We start from the raw sequence: 17,590 nt of genomic DNA, 5'->3' as shown, positions 1-17,590 counted from the left end.
AATGAAAAGAAAAAAAAAAACATTTTCTTTCCGTTTTGCCACTGTTACTACCCAGCCTGCTTCTGCCCCTCTCATGGTGTCTTGGAGTGATTATGCCATTTTTTTCTGCTACTCTGCCCCTCTCTCAGTGTTATGGAGAGTTAATGCTAATGTTGGTGTCCTCTGTCCCTCTTCTGGTGCTTTAGGGCTTTGTTCCTCCTCTCTTAACCCACACTCAAAGTCTGGGGGTGCTGATGCCACTGTGCATCCTGCCTTGTTCTTCATTCTGTGCCATGCCATGGGGCGTTGGTGGTTCATGTCTCTTAATGCCTTACAACTTACTCTAAGCCTTAGGGTGCTGATGCCACTCTTCTTGCTATCTTCTCTGTTCTTATGGTTTGGAGTTTTAATAACAATGCTCCTGCTGCTTGCTCCTCTTTTGGTGCCTCAGGGTATTTTGCCTTTGCTTCTGCTCTCTTCAACTTTCATTATAAATTCCATTAAGGTAATTATTGACTATTATTCTTGTCATGCTTTATGAATGTTCATCACTACTCATGATATCTTGTTTTTGCCACTGCTGGTACCACTTTGTCCCTCTTTTGATGCCTTGAGGTATTGATGCCACTTTTCTTGCTGCCTTGATCTTCATCTATGGTCTGGGATATTAACACCTGTGCCCCTTCTGCTTTGCCCTCCTCTGGTGCATTGCAGTGATGTTGCCTCCCCTCCAACTGATCTGGCTTTTACTCAGTGATTTGGGTGTCAGCTTTGGTTATACATGCCACAAACATGTGGACAAGTGCAAGGTGTTGTATATAGGCCGGCGCCATTTTCTAAGATGGCACCAACTGTCCATTGCTCCTACCATGTGACAGAGGCCAGCCAATGGCACCGATAGCCCCTGTCACATGGTAAGGGCAAAGGGCCATTGGCACCATTTTGATTAGTGGCAGGTGACTGTCTGAGAGTGTGAGATTGCTCTTGGGACCCCCGCTGAACCACCAGGGAATTTCAGCAAGTTTTGGGAAGTTGGGAGGGTGGGAGGGTTGCAATTAATTAAATTTGAAGGGTTGGAGTGGGTTTGGGTTGGGTTTTTTTGTTTTTTTTTTACAACCCCATTCTAATTTATTAAATTGGAAGGGTCTGGGTGGGTTTCAGATATTGTTTTGGGGGCAGCTGAATTAAAATTGGCCCAAACCGTGGGAAAACAAAATTTCCTGCGGTGGGCCGATAATGAAGGCCAAACCAAAAGGTTCGGCTGAATCACATCTCTAGTGCATACTGATTATTGATCTCACTTGGTATTTAGTAGAGATGTGAATCGTTTTCCATATCGTCTTAACGATAGAAATCGTGTGGCAGGAGAAGAAAATCGTGTTTGGCATGATTATTTCGTTGAAAAATCGTTAAAAATCGTTTTTCCGATTAGTGCGCACTAACTCGAGTTAGTGCGCACTAACTCAAAATGATACAAATAGACACTTTCCAGGTCACTGAAGGTCAGTTAGGAATGAATATGTGTTCCTATTGGCTGGCAGCCCTCTTATCTATTGATGTTACCAAGGTTACCACTGAGGTGATGGTTGGGGGGATGGGAAATGGAACTGGAAACTCATGAACACCAACAGAAAATGAAACAAAGTGTTCACACTTCCCAGGTCAGTAAAGGTCACTTAGGAATGAATATGTATTCCTATTGGCTGGCTGTGCTCTTATCTATTGATGTTACCAAGGTTACCACTGAGGTAATGGTTGGGGGGATGTGAAATGGAAACAGTTGGAAGCTTGACATGTGATGATCAGCACTCACGTGACTAGAACTTCTTTGTTTATTATTTTTGTTAGCAGACACGTGCATGTTGAATTTGCCAATCACTGTGCATTTTAGAAAGGTGGTCCTGGCTGGAACTGTACACAGTTCAAATATATGTAATTGATTGTTGGTAAGTGTATTTTTTAAGTAGCCACACTGGCACAAGTATGTTTACTTTTCCTCCTACTTAACTCACTAGCTCAGCTTTGTAAGAAGGGCTTCTCTGCTTGAGTGAGGGTCAGGCAGCTCCCCCCTGTCTGTGAAGCCAGCCTCTCACTAGTAATGCAGGGAGGGAGCTGTCTCAGACTTCACCATCCTCCCCCCCCCCCCTCACCCACACACCATTCACTAGCTGGGACATGGGGGAAGTCAGGAGTGAGGGTCAGGCAGCTCCCCCCTGTCTGTGAAGCCAGCCTCTCACTAGTAATGCAGGGAGGGAGCTGTCTCAGACTTCACCATCCTCCCCCCCCCCCTCACCCACACACCATTCACTAGCTGGGACATGGGGGAAGTCAGGAGTGAGGGTCAGGCAGCTCCCCCCTGTCTGTGAAGCCAGCCTCTCACTAGTAATGCAGGGAGGGAGCTGTCTCAGACTTCACCATCCTCCTCCCCCCCCCCCTCACCCACACACCATTCACTAGCTGGGACATGGGGGAAGTCAGGAGTGAGGGTCAGGCAGCTCCCCCCTGTCTGTGAAGCCAGCCTCTCACTAGTAATGCAGGGAGGGAGCTGTCTCAGACTGGTATCAGGGTTAGGGCACTGTGTGCAGGAAGATCACAACACTCCTGGTATTAATAGGGATAGGGCACTGTAAGAGATGACTGTAGTAGATTGAATAAAGATCTGATGTTTCTGCTCTCCTCACACCAAACAAAAACAACACACAAGCAGAGAAGCCCTTCTTACAAAGCTGAGCTAGTGAGTTAAGTAGGAGGAAAAGTAAACATACTTGTGCCAGTGTGGCTACTTAAAAAATACACTTACCAACAATCAATTACATATATTTGAACTGTGTACAGTTCCAGCCAGGACCACCTTTCTAAAATGCACAGTGATTGGCAAATTCAACATGCACTAGCATTTCAGGTGCCTGCTAACAAAAATAATAAACAAACAAGTTCTAGTCACGTGAGTGCTGATCATTACATTACTTTTTTGTCAAGCTTCCAACTGTTTCCATTTCACATCCCCCCAACCATTACCTCAGTGTTAGCCTTGGTAACATCAATAGATAAGAGCACAGCCAGCCAATAGGAATACATACATACATATTCATTCCTAAGTGACCTTTACTGACCTGGGAAGTGTGAACACTTTGTTTCATTTTCTGTTGGTGTTCGTTAGTTTCCAGTTCCATTTCCCATCCCCCCAACCATCACCTCAGTGGTAACCTTGGTAACATCAATAGATAAGAGGGCAGCCAGCCAATAGGAACACATATTCATTCCTAACTGACCTTCAGTGACCTGGAAAGTGTTTATTTGTATCATTTTCAGTTAGTGCGCACTAAATCGAGTTAGTGCGCACTAATGGGGAGTTAGTGCGCACTAACTCGATTTAGTGCGCACTAACACGATTTAACGATTTTTTAACGATAAATCGTTAGAATTTCTATTGTATCGTGTTCTATAACGATTTAAGACGATATTAACATTATCGGACGATAATTTTAATCGTTGAAAAACGATTCACATCCCTAGTATTTAGCCTTCAGTGGATTATAATACCTAGTTCAGGCTGTATTCCCAAGAACACCAACTAAGAGAATACTTGATTCCAGTGAGCTATGGGCTACCAGTGGACTAGTATAATCCAAAATCTGAGTCTCAGTCTGAAAGAGTGGCATTGAGGACTCAGTTTTCTGTATACCACATTTCCTCCCCCACCAGATGAGAGTGGAATTGACAATGGATGTCTTGTTGCATTGGGGTGTTTTTACCTCAGCATATGCACAGCAAAGGGGAAGTCCATCTCCAAACCTGACCTCCACCCCCTTGCCCTATTGATGCTATTGAGAAACTACATCAGGACTACTACGGCCCTCTTGCAGCGATCTACCCAGGGATACTAAGTTCACCATTTTCTGGCTTCTAGGTGGCTTAATTGGTCTGCTGCTCTGTATTCAGGACTGAGGACTGATTAGCACTCCAGGTTCACTATGGCTCTTCCTCCAGAGATTTCCTCTGCCTTCGCCCTGCACAGGGATAGCAAATTCATTATCTTTTGCCTTATACCCAGGTCTAAGGACCAATCTGCATATCAGGACTGCTGTGGATCATCTCCAGAGTTTTCTCTGACTTCTTGTCACTGTTTGTGATGCTTTTCCCCTTTCACAGTAGTACTTTGCAGTCTTTATGCAAGTATTGGTGCCATTATCCCTCTTTTTGGTGTCTTGGGATGTTTATACAATTGTTTGCTTTGCTCTTTTTTTTATATTTTAGGCTGTTCATGCCTCTGTTGTTGGTGTTCTTTGCTCCCCTTTTGTTGCCTTGCTGCTTTGCTCCTCTTTTGGTGATTTGAGTTGTTCATATCACTGCTCTTGGTGCTCATTGCCTGACTCTTGGTGCTGTGGAGTGTTAATATGACTGTTGTTGGTGCCCTTTGTCCCTCCCATGGTGCCTTGGGGTGTACACGTCACTGTGCTTGCTCTATCTTGGTATGTTCATGCTCTGCTGGTGCTCTTTGTCCCTCTTTTCATGCCTTAGGGTGCTCATGCCACTCTTTGTGCTGCTTTCATCCTCTATCAGTGCTTTTAGGTATTTTTGTCACTTTGAATGCTGTTTTACCCATCTTATGATGCTTTGGGGTGTTCATGCCACTGTTGGTGTTGCTTTGCTCTTCTTTTGTGCCTTGGGCTGTTCGTTCCCCTGTTATTAGTGCCCTGTACCCCTCTTTTGGAGCCTTGAGGTGTTCTTGCTACGTTTGGTGCTGTTTTGCCTCTCTAACAGAGCCTTGGGATGTTCCTTTTTCTACTGGATTGCTTTGTCCCTGTCACAGTGTATTGGGCTCTTCATGCCACTCTTGGTGCCACGTTGCCACACTCTTGGTGTCTTGGAATGCTTGTCCCTCTGATGCTCATGCCTGGTTGCAAGTTTCACTAAACCTGGACAGAAAACCCCAATATTAAAGCCCAAAACAGAATGCATTGCTTCCCCTTTTGACTTTCATGAAAATGAATGATTGAATGACATGAATAACAAAAAGATTTTCTATGCACATCCTTAATTTTTAATTTACTTTTGGCTTTCAAGGTTTTCTATCCAACATTGGCTATTTGAAACAGTTGTACTATTCTATTACTCAATCTTTGTTTCATAATGTACTGAATATTGTTACAGTTTTAGGCTCTTGCTTATTTGTCCCCCTACTATCTGAAAATTATATTTTTCTTCCCATACCCTTTAATTTAGTCCTCTTTTTCTTCCCCAGGATGACTACCCAGGCAATTCAGGCCTCCTTGTTCACCAAGAACGTAAGAGGAAAACTTTTCCAAGAGTGAAACCTCCATTACTAGCCTTTGGCAAACAGGGAGGGGGTTCACTCTCTCGTCATCTTAATGGCTGGGGGCACAAGCTCCACTAGCCCCATGGACAGGAGAATAACAGTCCTTTATGCCTTAGTGCTCATAGGGCAAGCCTAGGTTTCTCCTGAGTGGGTCATATATGAGTTTATTCTCATAGACCAGTGTATCTAAGAAATTCTGGCTTAGCTTTACTTTTCCTGACAATCTGAAAGCAAACCAAACCAAATCAAATCTGATTTGGTAATACTTGTACCTTTCATACCATGGAGCCCTGCTTCAAACCAGAATGGTATAATTTACCGTCATTCCTGTCTGGGAGCTTCCCACTCTTGCCAAGTGTGCCGGCATTGACAGTTTCAGATGAAATGCTCAGTTTTGTGTTAGGGTCTCTCTTAGGCTTCGGTGGTGGTTGTTTGCGAGTGCAGCTGCTGCTGCCGTCGTCGTCATCCATGCCCCCCACAGAATGGAGAGACTGGGACCTCACAGAAAACCCACTGGAGCAAAGGTGTGGCAGTCTGTCCTGAGGAGCAGGCATTGTCATAAATCCCATGCGGAAATGCTTGCCCACATAGCCTCCTTCATTTCCTCTCACTACCTCTCCACCTATGCTGCAAAGAAGAGAAGGAAAAAGTTAATGATTGACTAAGGTAAAGGTAGAGGAGCAATGTTGCAAAACTTAACTTCAGCAAAAGATTTCAATGCATTTACACTGTACTTGTCTTGTGAACCTATATTTAATTTACATTATATAGCAAGACAAAGCTACATAACTTTGTGTGCAGCAAGATGTACTTTACTAGTTGTGAACACTACAGAATACTAGTAAACTACTAGTCATGACTGAAAACAGCATCTCAATCGGTATAGAAAATAATCCTTCATAAACATCACAGAAGCATTACAGGCAGCACAGCCTAATAGTTTTGAGTGGTTGCTCGACCTGTTGTACTAGTACAATTAAGGATCAGATTCACTAAAAGTTTTTCCCCATTAGTCACAAAATGTGAAAAACATTTTAGCATAATCTGGTGATGTATTGAAATATGCTATAATTGCCCATTAGCATACATAAATGTGGTGTTTGTCATCTGTATTAACTGTTAAAATTTACAAGATGCAATAAGACAGACATCAAAGTATACATGTATATATGGATAGATTTGCAAAAACTAAGCTAGACCTTCTGGAGGTGTAGTTACATTTTTTGAATTAATGCATCTGCAAAGTAGTTAGTACATGTACATTTTCACTATGGTAATAAGCAATGAGCTTGTTTGCCTAGTTTTGCATCTCATTACCTCATTAGCATAGGTTCCCTGGTAACACTATTACAAGCTGGTTTATGCATGCTATGTGCTAGTACATGCAAATTAGCTTGCACACGCTAATAGTGCTTTCATCATATGTTAACTACTTACAATACTGTTTAACATGTTAACACTTGCAAAAGCATTAAAACTCTTAAGTACATTGGCCCTTTACTGTTGTATTATGAGTTTAGTCCAATCAGACTTTCTTGTTTGACATAAACTAGATCACATTAAGGCTGATATTAAAAAAATGCTGAGTCCTTAAATTTAGATCCCTAAGTTAGGTGCCTATTTTCAGTCAAACTTAGGAGCCTAAGAGGTCAATATTCTGCAGCACAGTGAACAGACAATTTATTTGGCTAAAGTTAGCTGAATTAAGTGTCAGATATATATTCGGTGGGGTGCTAGTAATTAGATGTTCCACTGAGTATAGCCAGATAAATCCCTAGTTAGCTGAATAAACTTATCCAGTTAACTATGATTGTTCTCTGCAGGGCCGGTGCAAAAGAATTTGGCACCCTAGGTGAATTTTTGATCATGCACCCTCCCCAAACTTACCTATTGACTTTTTTGACTGGGTAACCAAGGAATTGGATCAAGGAAGAGCACTCGATATCATATACTTGGATTTCAGCAAAGCTTTTGATACGGTTCCGCACAGGAGACTGGTGAATAAAACGAGAAGCTTGGGAGTGAGTGCCGATGTGGTGACCTGGATTGCAAATTGGTTGACGGACAGAAGACAATGTGTGATGGTAAATGGAACCTTCTCTGAGGAGAGAGCGGTTATAAGTGGTGTACCGCAAGGATCGGTGTTGGGACCGGTCCTGTTCAATATCTTTGTGAGCGACATTGCGGACGGGATTGAAGGTAAGGTTTGTCTTTTTGCAGATGACACTAAGATCTGCAACAGAGTGGACACGCCGGAAGGAGTGGAGAGAATGAGACGGGATCTAAGGAAACTGGAAGAGTGGTCGAAGATATGGCAGCTGAGATTCAATGCAAAGAAATGCAAAGTCATGCATATGGGGAGTGGAAATCCGAATGAAATGTATTCGATGGGGGGGGGAAGGCTGATGTGCACGGAGCAGGAGAGGGACCTTGGGGTGATAGTATCTAATGATATGAAGTCTGCGAAACAATGCGACAAGGCGATAGCAAAAGCCAGAAGAATGCTGGGCTGCATAGAGAGAGGAATATCGAGTAAGAAAAGGGAAGTGATTATTCCCCTGTACAGGTCCTTGGTGAGGCCTCACCTGGAGTACTGTGTTCAGTTCTGGAGACCGTATCTTCAAAAAGACAAAGACAAGATGGAAGCGGTACAGAGAAGGGCGACCAGGAAGGTGGAGGATCTTCATCGGATAACGTACGAGGAGAGATTGAAGAATCTAAATATGTACACCCTGGAGGAGAGGAGGAGCAGAGGTGATATGATACAGACTTTCAGATACTTGAAAGGTTTTAATGATCCAAAGACAACGACAAACCTTTTCCGCAGGAAGAAAATCAGCAGAACCAGGGGTCACGATTTGAAGCTCCAGGGAGGAAGATTCAGAACCAATGTCAGGAAGTATTTCTTCACGGAGAGGGTGGTGGATGCCTGGAATGTCCTTCCGGAGGAAGTGGTGAAGACCAGAACTGTGAGGGACTTCAAAGGGGCGTGGGATAAACACTGTGGATCCATAAAGTCAAGAGACCGCCAATGTAGAGTGGGTGGCTCACCAGAACGATGGCTACTGCCCGGAGACAATACCCTTATTAAATAAACATACAGATGCTTACTGTGACTCCAACATCGCTCTAAGCTTCAACGGCAAGAGGAAATGTGGAAAAAAGGATTTGCTATCACAAAGAGGGGAGTAGCTGGATTGTTACGGCGGTTGCTACCCCAAACCAAATAAGCCTAATACTTCACTTTCCAAGCATATACAGCATAGTTCTCTGCTTCAACGGCAGGGGAGAAGAAAAGAGGGTTCGCACTCACAAAGCGGGGAGTAGCTGGCTTATTACGGCGGTTACTACCCCAAACCAAATGTGCCTGATACTTCGCTTTCGATGCATATCCAGCATGGCTCTCTGCTTCATGGCATGGGAGAGGCTGATACATCAAGCATTTCCAGCATAGCTCTCTGCTTCAACAGCAGGGGAATAAGAAAAGCTGAGGCTTCACGCATATCCAGAATAGCTTCAACTTTCTCAATAGAAAAAAAAAAAAAAAAAAAAGGATTCGCACTCACAAAGCAGGGAGTAGCTGGCTTGTTACGGCGGTTACTACCCTAAACCAAAAGGGCCTGATACTTCACTTTCAATGCATAACCAGCATGGCTCTCCGCTTCAACGGCAGGAGAGAAGAAAAACAACCAATAGGGGCTGTATGACATAGTCTGGGTAAAGGGAATAAACATGGGTGTAGCTTGCTTATTGCAGCAGTTACTACCCCTACTACCCCTAACTAATCAAGCTAGGTATTTCACTTGGATGCAGCTCCATCACTGCTCTCTACATTAATGGTGGGGGTGGAAGGGAAATAGAACCAAGAGTTAAGAGAAAATGATAAGTATGAGAGAAAAAAATGTGTGAAGCTTGCTGGGCAGACTAGATGGGCCATTTGGTCTTCTTCTGCCGTCATTTCTATGTTTCTATGTTTCTATATTGGCAGCAGTGGCTGCAGCACAGAGCTCCCACCTATTAGCGGCAGTGGCTCCAGCACAGCACTCCCTTTTTTGGTGGTATTGGCTCTGCCATAGCATCCCTCTAGAGCACAAACTGGTGAGATTTTGATGTCCCCAAAATTTTGAGGCTCTATGCAACTTCCTAGTTTGCCTAATAGAAACACTGACCCTAGTTCTCTGAATATCCAGCTACTTGAATACCATCTCAGAACATTTCCGATTGCCTCCAACTTAGGCCTGGATTTATCAAAATGCACTAAATATCACATGCAATAGGAAAAGGGGTGTGTTTTATGGTAATAGGCAATTTATTGCAATAAGTGCCAGAATTGGGGGGAACCATGTTTAAGCTCCTGGAGAGACAGCCAAGCTATCAGGGCCCTCGGGGGGGAGGGAGAGAGGGAGAGAGAAAAAGAGAACCTAGCCCTAATGCCCTCACACTAGATAGGTTATCTCTATGGGAGGCCCACCTAGTAACTCGAGGTGAGGTTTAGGTATTAGTGTAGGGGTTAGGGGCCACTTTGACATTCAAAGTGAGATGTAAGAACAGAACAGTGCTCTCTTGTGAAGATTTGATGACTTTTGGAGTGAGGAAACTCACCCAAAGATGAGATTTGTGCAATGTTCTCTCAACCTAGCTTGATCTGTTCGTATGTCTCACTTTGAATGTCAAAGTGGCCCCTAACCCCTACACTAATACCTAAACCTCACCTCGAGTTACTTGGTGGGCCTCCCATAGAGCTATAAATACCTATCTAGTGTGAGGATATTATGGCTAGGTTCTCTCTTTTTCCCTTTCTCTCTCTTTCTCCCTCTCCCTCTCCCCACAGCTTTACAGAAATGAAAAAGGTGTAGTTAAAACCATGCAAAACTGTGAACCCACTTGGCCAACATTTTATCATTTGCATCATACCAAAACATTATGGCATTTTCGCATGCGTTAAAGGTTGTTTTTGCATGCGAAAACGCCATATAGCACTTTGATAAATGACCCCCTTAACTGGCTAACTTTTAACAGGGTAAACAGCTGGATTGATAAATTGGAGCCATTCAGAGTGGCAAGAATTTTAAAATCCACACTTTATCTACATAAGTTCTGAACTTAGCCAAACAAACTGAATTTTGACCTCTACGTTTTCAGCTGAAAATTCACATACATTTATGACTCTAAAACTTAGGGTTCCACATTTAGAGCTGCTATTCATTTGCCTATTTAGATACCTAAATTAGGTGTCTAGTGCTGAAAATCAGAGCTAAACATCTATTTTTGTTTCCCCATCCAGAGATCCATATTCAGTCTTAACCAGACAAATGATGGGATTTGAAAATCTTGCCACGCTGACTGGCCCAGAAATAGCTGGCTAACTGTTTATCTGGCTAAAGGTTTATCTGGCTAGCTTAGTGGCAACACACAGTCATTCCAAGGCCCAGCCATCTATCTGATTAAGTTAGCCAGATAAATGCTGATTTTCACCATTATTCAACCAGCATTAACTAAGAGCAAATATATAGCCAAATATATTCAGTGGTGTGAAAACATCGCTGAATTTCTCAGCAAATTTAGCTGGATAAGTTTATCCACTAACTTGCCTAGTCAGCCAGTGTCTGAATATTGACCTCCCATTTTATAGGTCCCTAAGTTTAGGAGCCTAGCAAAAATAGAACTCTCAGTTTAACTACTTAGTTCTAGTAAATTTTGAAAAGGGCCAAGTTAACACTATTCCTAAACTAGGCACCTAACTCCTTTGAAAACTGACCTCACTGGAATTAAAATGAAATCTCCCTGACTGAACTGAAAGGGAGTTGTATGCATTACTTTAAATGTTATTGCAGAAAAATCTCTCTGAAAGGTGGATCATATAGTGAGGAAAATAAAGAAATATATGTGACGATCCTTTGGGGTCACCACTACATGACCCTAGTTCCTAAACCCTTTTTAAGCTAGGAGTAGGAGATAGGTAGTGGAGGGAGGGTGCACCATTCTTAGAACAGCATCGCCAGAGAGGTAGCTGGAATGGCTGGCTCTCTGCTGGTATAAAAGTAGCTTGAATCATAGGTAGGTGTGGCATTTTTAGATAGCAATTAGAGGTAAAAGAGCAATTTTCCTGAGCTGGTTTTGTTCCCCTGTTCTGGCACACTAGGCCTCACAGCTTAGAATTCCACACTGAATAGGAAAGAGGCAATTTTACCTTGCTGGTTCATAGCCTGTCAGGTATGGGTGCCCCGGGGTTGCTTAAGGGATTTTTGGACTTGTTTTCGGACTTTTTTCTGTGATGGATTTCGGGGGTTCCTTTTTTTCTTAGGAAGACCAGGAATAGAGGAGATTCCTCTACTCTCCATCTCACACCCAGTGGATGGAGCAGGGGTGACTCGCTGCAGATGATGTCCAGTTTTTGCCTTTTTATGAAGATTTTGCCTTATGTTTTGGGGGGAGGTTTTGCTGCCACCCTTCCTGCCCTAAAGTGGAAAAAATCAGAGGAGATGCTTTGTTTCCTGATGCTTGGACCTTTCATCTGAAAGATCCTGTGTATCATATAGAGAAAGAGAATTGTGAGTAAGACCTTTTATTTATTTTTGGAGGTCCTATCCACCCTGAAGAGGTACAAGTGGGAGTTTGAGCAGAGGCTGAGACCCTGTATTTTTCTCCATTAGTATTTTGGGAAGGGGATTTTTTTTCCACCCAAAACAAGATACCCCTGTCTACCTGGGAAGCCTTGTTTTTCCATGCCCTGCAGGGTAAGTGTTTTCCCTAGCTCATTTACTGAGAGACATTGCACAAATAAAGAAAGCTGGAGAACTCTGATGACAATGTTTTGAGCCAAGAGCTGAATTATACAGTGCCACTGCATGTTTGAACCATTGCTATAGTAAAGTTTTCTTTTTGACACCCAACCTGAGTATCCAGAATAATTTTTTAGGTACTCATGTTCTTCCCACTGGAAAAGAACAGAGACCTCCCCAGGAGAGAGAATTTAAGATCCACCCCCATTCCCTTGGGCCCAGGAGGAGTATTCCTACCCCATGTTGGTAAGAAAACAAGCCCAGAGTCCCTGAATTGTAAGAGAGAGGGAGAGAGTTGGCCCTGGGATCCCCGTGCTACCCTTGCCTTGCAAGACAGGAGCAACAGATATAATTCTTGTCTAAAAACATATAAATCCTCTCAATAGAAAGATGAAAAATTTGGAGTCTGCTTGTGGTAATCTCTTTAGTTCATGCACTCAAAAGAGTCATTAGATCATTTCCTTCTTTCTAACTGCATACAATGAATGTAATGAGAAGAGAGCGAGAGAGTCAGGTGCATGCGGATTCCACTCATTTGCTCTCTGAAACCCCAAGATCAATAGATATCAGAGTCATGAGCTACAGGGATGAAAAGGTATATAGTATATGTATAGATGAAATCTAATTTATCAGGGCTATGTGCTTCAAGGAAGCAAACATAAAATGAGAAAAAGAGAGAGGGGTGGGGGGAGGTTTGTAATAAAAGCATGAGGCATGCTCAAACTTATTCTCATTGACTCTATTTTCTTAGGGCCGATGTAAATGGGAAAACATACATACTAGCAGTATCTGGCAGGGGGTGTTCCTCTGTGCAAACAGAGGCACGGCCAGAATTTCACAAAGGATTATAGGGGTGATTCTTTGGTCTTGGCTGTCACTTTGTAATCCTGGCAGTAATCTGCTGCAAACAAACTGAAGTAAAAATGGAAGCAGAGGATTTGTTCAATTTGTAAGGGGGAAAAAAAAAATCCTCAGAGGCCCGACAATATTATAACTGGTGTCATGGTCCCATTCTGTTTTAAGTTTTGGTGCTCCAATACACCGTAGCCCAAGCATTAGGAAATCTATCCTGTATTTATTTATTTATTTATTTTATTTGTGGCTTTTATATACCGAACTTCGTAAGGAACATCAGATTGGTTTACAGTAGAACTTCAAAATCAGCAAACAAGGCTTTACATAGAACTTATAAGTTAACAGTGATGAAAAAACTTCAAATTAGCAACGAGGCTTAACATAGAAACTTAAATAGGAATTTTATAAGTAAACAGATAACACTGGGAGGAGTAGCAAGAAGGAAAAATTGGGAAGAGGAGGAAGGGGGAGGGGGGAAAGGGAGGGGAAGGCAAAATTACATAGGTTGCAGGGAATTATGTACAAGATATACATTTGTGTGGCTATAGAAAATGATGACATAATAAGTGAATTTACAAAATAATTGTGATTATGAGAAATAGACATTATATGCAAGTCCATGAATTTAGAACTGAAGGATCTATAGGGGTGGGAAAGTGGGAAAGAGGTGCATTGAGGGAAAGGAGGATAGAGGAGGGGAGGAGAATTACAAGGGACTGTGGGTAGGCTGGGAGGAGGGGAAAAGAGAAGAAGGTTGAGGGGGAGGGGAGAGAAAAAGGCAGCAATAAGGATAGTGTTGAGAAGCACTATGAGTATACTTTGGTGATGAACACTGAGGGGTAGATTTTAAAAAAGAGCGCGGTCGCGTACTTTTGTTCGCGCAGCAGGCGCAAACAAAAGTACGCTGGATTTTATAAGATACGCGCATAGCCGCGTGTATCTTATAAAATCCTGGATCGGGGCGCGCAAGGCTGCCAATTTTGGGCAGCCTGCGTGCGCCGAGCCGCACAGCCTGCCTCCGTTCCCTCCGAGGCCACTCCAAAATTGGAGCGGCCTTGGAGGGAACTTTCTTTCGCCCTCCCCTCACCTTCCCCTCCCTTCCCCTACCTAACCCACCCCCCCGGCCCTATCTAAACCCCCCCTTACCTTTGTCCCTCGATTTATGCCTGCTAGAAGCAGACGTAAATCTACGCGCGCCAGCGGACTGCTGGCGCGCCGTCATCCGACCCGGGGGCTGGTCCGGAGGCCTCGACCACGCCCCCCGGTCCTGCCCCCGAAACGCCACGTCCCGCCCCCGAAACGCTGCATCATTCGGCCCCGCCCCCGACACGCCCCCGACATGCCCCCTTAAAAAAACCCCGGGACTTACGCGCGTCCCGGGGCTCTGCGCGCGCCGGCGGCCTATGCAAAATAGGCGCGCCGGCGCACGAGGGCCCTGCTCGTGTAAATCCGGGCGGATTTATGCGAGCAGGGCATTTAAAATCCACCCGTATGAGTATGCCTTAGTGAAGAGCCATGTTTTGGGTTGCAATAGGGTTGCAATAGGATTTTGATCATAGTTTTTATCCCACCAATGCCTCTGTCGCTGCCCTATTGAAGGAATGTTATGTCAAGAAGCCCCACATTGCAGGTGGGGCTTCTCAGAATATTCACAGGAGCGTACTGAACTTTACAAATACAGTTCAGTAGGGAAAACCCAGAGGTGGTGAGATGCGATCTGATAAATATGTATATGTTTAACCCACAATTTGACAATTTGAGCATGTCTTCATATATTATGCCTACCGCAAGCAGGGATATTACAATGAAATTACTGCATGAGTTAAAAGGGTGCATAAAAGAAAGCTATTATACTAAGTAAATGTATGCACTATCTCCTATCTCCTTTTTCATTTTTTTTCGCCTTTAATACCAAGTAGGAAGGCAACGTTTCACCAGTACATTTCTCTACTGATAGGCCATATTTTCCCAGAGGTTTTGGGAGAACTAACAGATTCAAGACATATAATGATATAATCCCTTCTTATGATTTCTTTCCTGTAGCGTACACTTGTTACATCAGAAAGAAAGTAGCATGGATTTGTGGCCCTTCCTTCATTTCCTGGGCATGAAGATGCATTGAAGAGATGACACGACAAACACTTAGGTTTACATAAGACCTGCCATACTAGGACAGATGAAGGGTGCCTCAACACCAGCAAAAGTGGCCAGTCCAGGTCACAAGTGCCTGCAGGATCACAGGGAACAGATTCAATCCTTTTATTTATCATAACCAAGGAAAAGCAGTTTGCAAAGAAAGAGTAAGAATTTATGGGTTGAGGAATACAACTAATAAAGCACTGCCTTCAGTCCAAAGGGTCTGGTTTACTAAGCTTTTTTCTCCATAGACACAGAATGGGAAAAATATCTCAGTAAATCAGGCCCAAAGTCTGAAATAGTGGTGTTTCAACAATGCCAAATAAGAGGAACATGATGTATCGAAAGCATAATAGGAAGGTGATGTTGGAATGCTTAAGCATTAGGGGTGTGCATTTGTTTCTAACGTATTGGTAATACGCAACGTATAGGGCCATATTCATTGTATTCGTGGGGAAGCGAACCATATCGCGATTCCCCACGAATACAACGAATCTTCGCCGAATTATTCGGACGTCTAAAGGAGCGAATTTAAACAAACCCCACACTCTCCTGACCCCCCAAGACTTACCAAAATTCCCTGGTGGTCCAGTGGGGGGTCCGGGAGCGATCTCCTGCACTCACGCCCTTGGCTTCCGGTATTCAAAATGGCGCCGATAGCCTTTGACCTAACTATGACACAGGGGCTACCGGTGCCATTGGTCGGCCCCTGTGACATAGTGAGGGCAAAGGCTATCAGTGCCATTTTGAATACTGGCAGCCGACGGCCCAAGTGCAGGAGGTCGCTCCCGGACCCCCGCTGGACCACCAGGGACTTTTGGCAAGTCTTGTGGGGGTCAGGAGGGTCCCCCAAGATTTGCCATAATCTCAGAATGTCATGCTACAAAGGCAATAGAAATGATATTGGGGAAGTACCTAATATCTGAAAGAAGGATGCTGAAATTCATTGACTTGGTAGCATAGGTATGGTATGGGCATAACTGATCCCTGCTCCAACTCAAGCCAAAGGAATGAAGCAAATCCTTTATATTCTGATGATTCAGATGGGGCCTACAGTACATGCAGCTTAAGGGGAAATGAAACAGGCAATAGCAATTGAGAGGAACAGGGCATCCATGAGATATATTACGAAGGAAATTAAATTGATATGGTCAAGTATCACCCCCCCCCCCCCCCACATACACTTACCCCAGGATAATCTGGAGGAATGCTATACCCACAAATATGGGTAACAGTGCAGGCTAAAACTAAACATGGAAATTGGTGATTTTGTAGTTTCAAGGGGTGGGATTACAATAAGAAACAGTGATGGCAATTTTCAATAGTGTGCATAAGTCAACAGATACACACAGGAGAGGGAAAAGTCACACAATTTATAAAATGCCATATATCTCTACCCTGAAAGTATGCACATATGTTTCAGAGCGTACACAGATTTTTAATGCAGAGAGCTGCATACTTTCTACACCTATTTAGAAAACTACAGTCACATATTTTATGCACAAAATAATTGCAACATGCATGCGTAGTTACTACAGGTTATGCATGGATTTAGGATTTTATAAAGTATGAACTGGCCTGATTTTTAATCCCCTGTGCACGGGGAAAAAGGGGGTTACACGCGCGGCAGGGCCTTGCTCGCACTGCGCGCATTTTAGAAGAGGCCCGGCTATGCTTGTAACCACCGTTACACACACTAAAGCCAAGCCTCTTCCAAGGAATGGTCCTGGGGGCAAGGAGGGGCGGTCTGGGGGGTGGGGCAGGGCAGAGCTGGAGGCCGCTGGTACAGCGGCCATTTGCTGCTGTGCCAGGGGATCGCATACTGGCAGGCTGCCAGCATGCGCAACTTTTGCCTGCTAAGGAGCTGAAGCAAGTTCAGAAACAAGAAAAAACCCAAAAAGGTAGGGCCTTCAAAGGGTTGGGGAAGAGGGAGGGAGTGTAGATAGGGGGTAGGAAAACTCCCACCCTGTCTACTCCTTAATTGGAGCGGACTGGGAGGAAACTGGGGGAGGCTCGATCTTGTAACTGCGCATAAAGGGGCAGATTTTAAAAGACTTACGCACGTAAATCCAGGTGGATTTATGCACGTAGGGGGGTTACGCATGCTGGGCCTATTTTCAAAAGGCTGTCAGCGTGCGTAAAGCCCCCGGAAGCGTGTAAGTCCAGGGGCTTGAAAAAATGGGCGGGGTGAGGTGGGGGAAGGGAGGTCTGGGGGTGGGGCAGGGTGGGGACAGAGGCCTCTCTAGGGCCGCTGGGCCGGGAGATTGCGCGCCGGCAATTGGCCGGTGCACGCAAGTTACGCCTGCCTCTGGCAGGTGTAACTTTTACAACAAAGGTACGGGGGAGTTTCTTTAGGACTAGGAGGCGGGACAGTGAGGGGAAGGGAGGGGAAGGTGGGGGGGGAAAGGAAAGTTCCCTCTGAGGCCGCTCCGAGAAGGGAACGGGGAAAATCAGATGGTCTCCCCGAGGGTTCGGCGCGCGCAAGTTGCACTAGTGTGCACCCCCTTGAATGCATCAA

At 44.3% G+C, this 17,590-nt stretch overlaps 1 protein-coding gene across 1 annotated transcript in view; it reads right to left on the bottom strand.

Annotated features, from left to right (window-relative positions):
• NYAP2 (neuronal tyrosine-phosphorylated phosphoinositide-3-kinase adaptor 2) overlaps nucleotides 1-17,590 on the bottom strand; it is a 540,181-nt gene that overhangs the window by 349,616 nt on the left and 172,975 nt on the right. Inside the window, 1 exon segment of the mRNA XM_029616771.1 lies at nucleotides 5,619-5,926. Coding sequence (XP_029472631.1) covers nucleotides 5,619-5,926 — 308 coding nt within the window.

Source organism: Rhinatrema bivittatum, chromosome 9 (genome assembly GCF_901001135.1).
Source record: "Rhinatrema bivittatum chromosome 9, aRhiBiv1.1, whole genome shotgun sequence".
In the NCBI taxonomy this organism is placed as follows: Eukaryota; Metazoa; Chordata; class Amphibia; order Gymnophiona; family Rhinatrematidae; genus Rhinatrema; species Rhinatrema bivittatum.
Note: the sequence above shows the minus strand (reverse complement) of the source record. Positions and strands in the feature narration are given on the sequence as shown.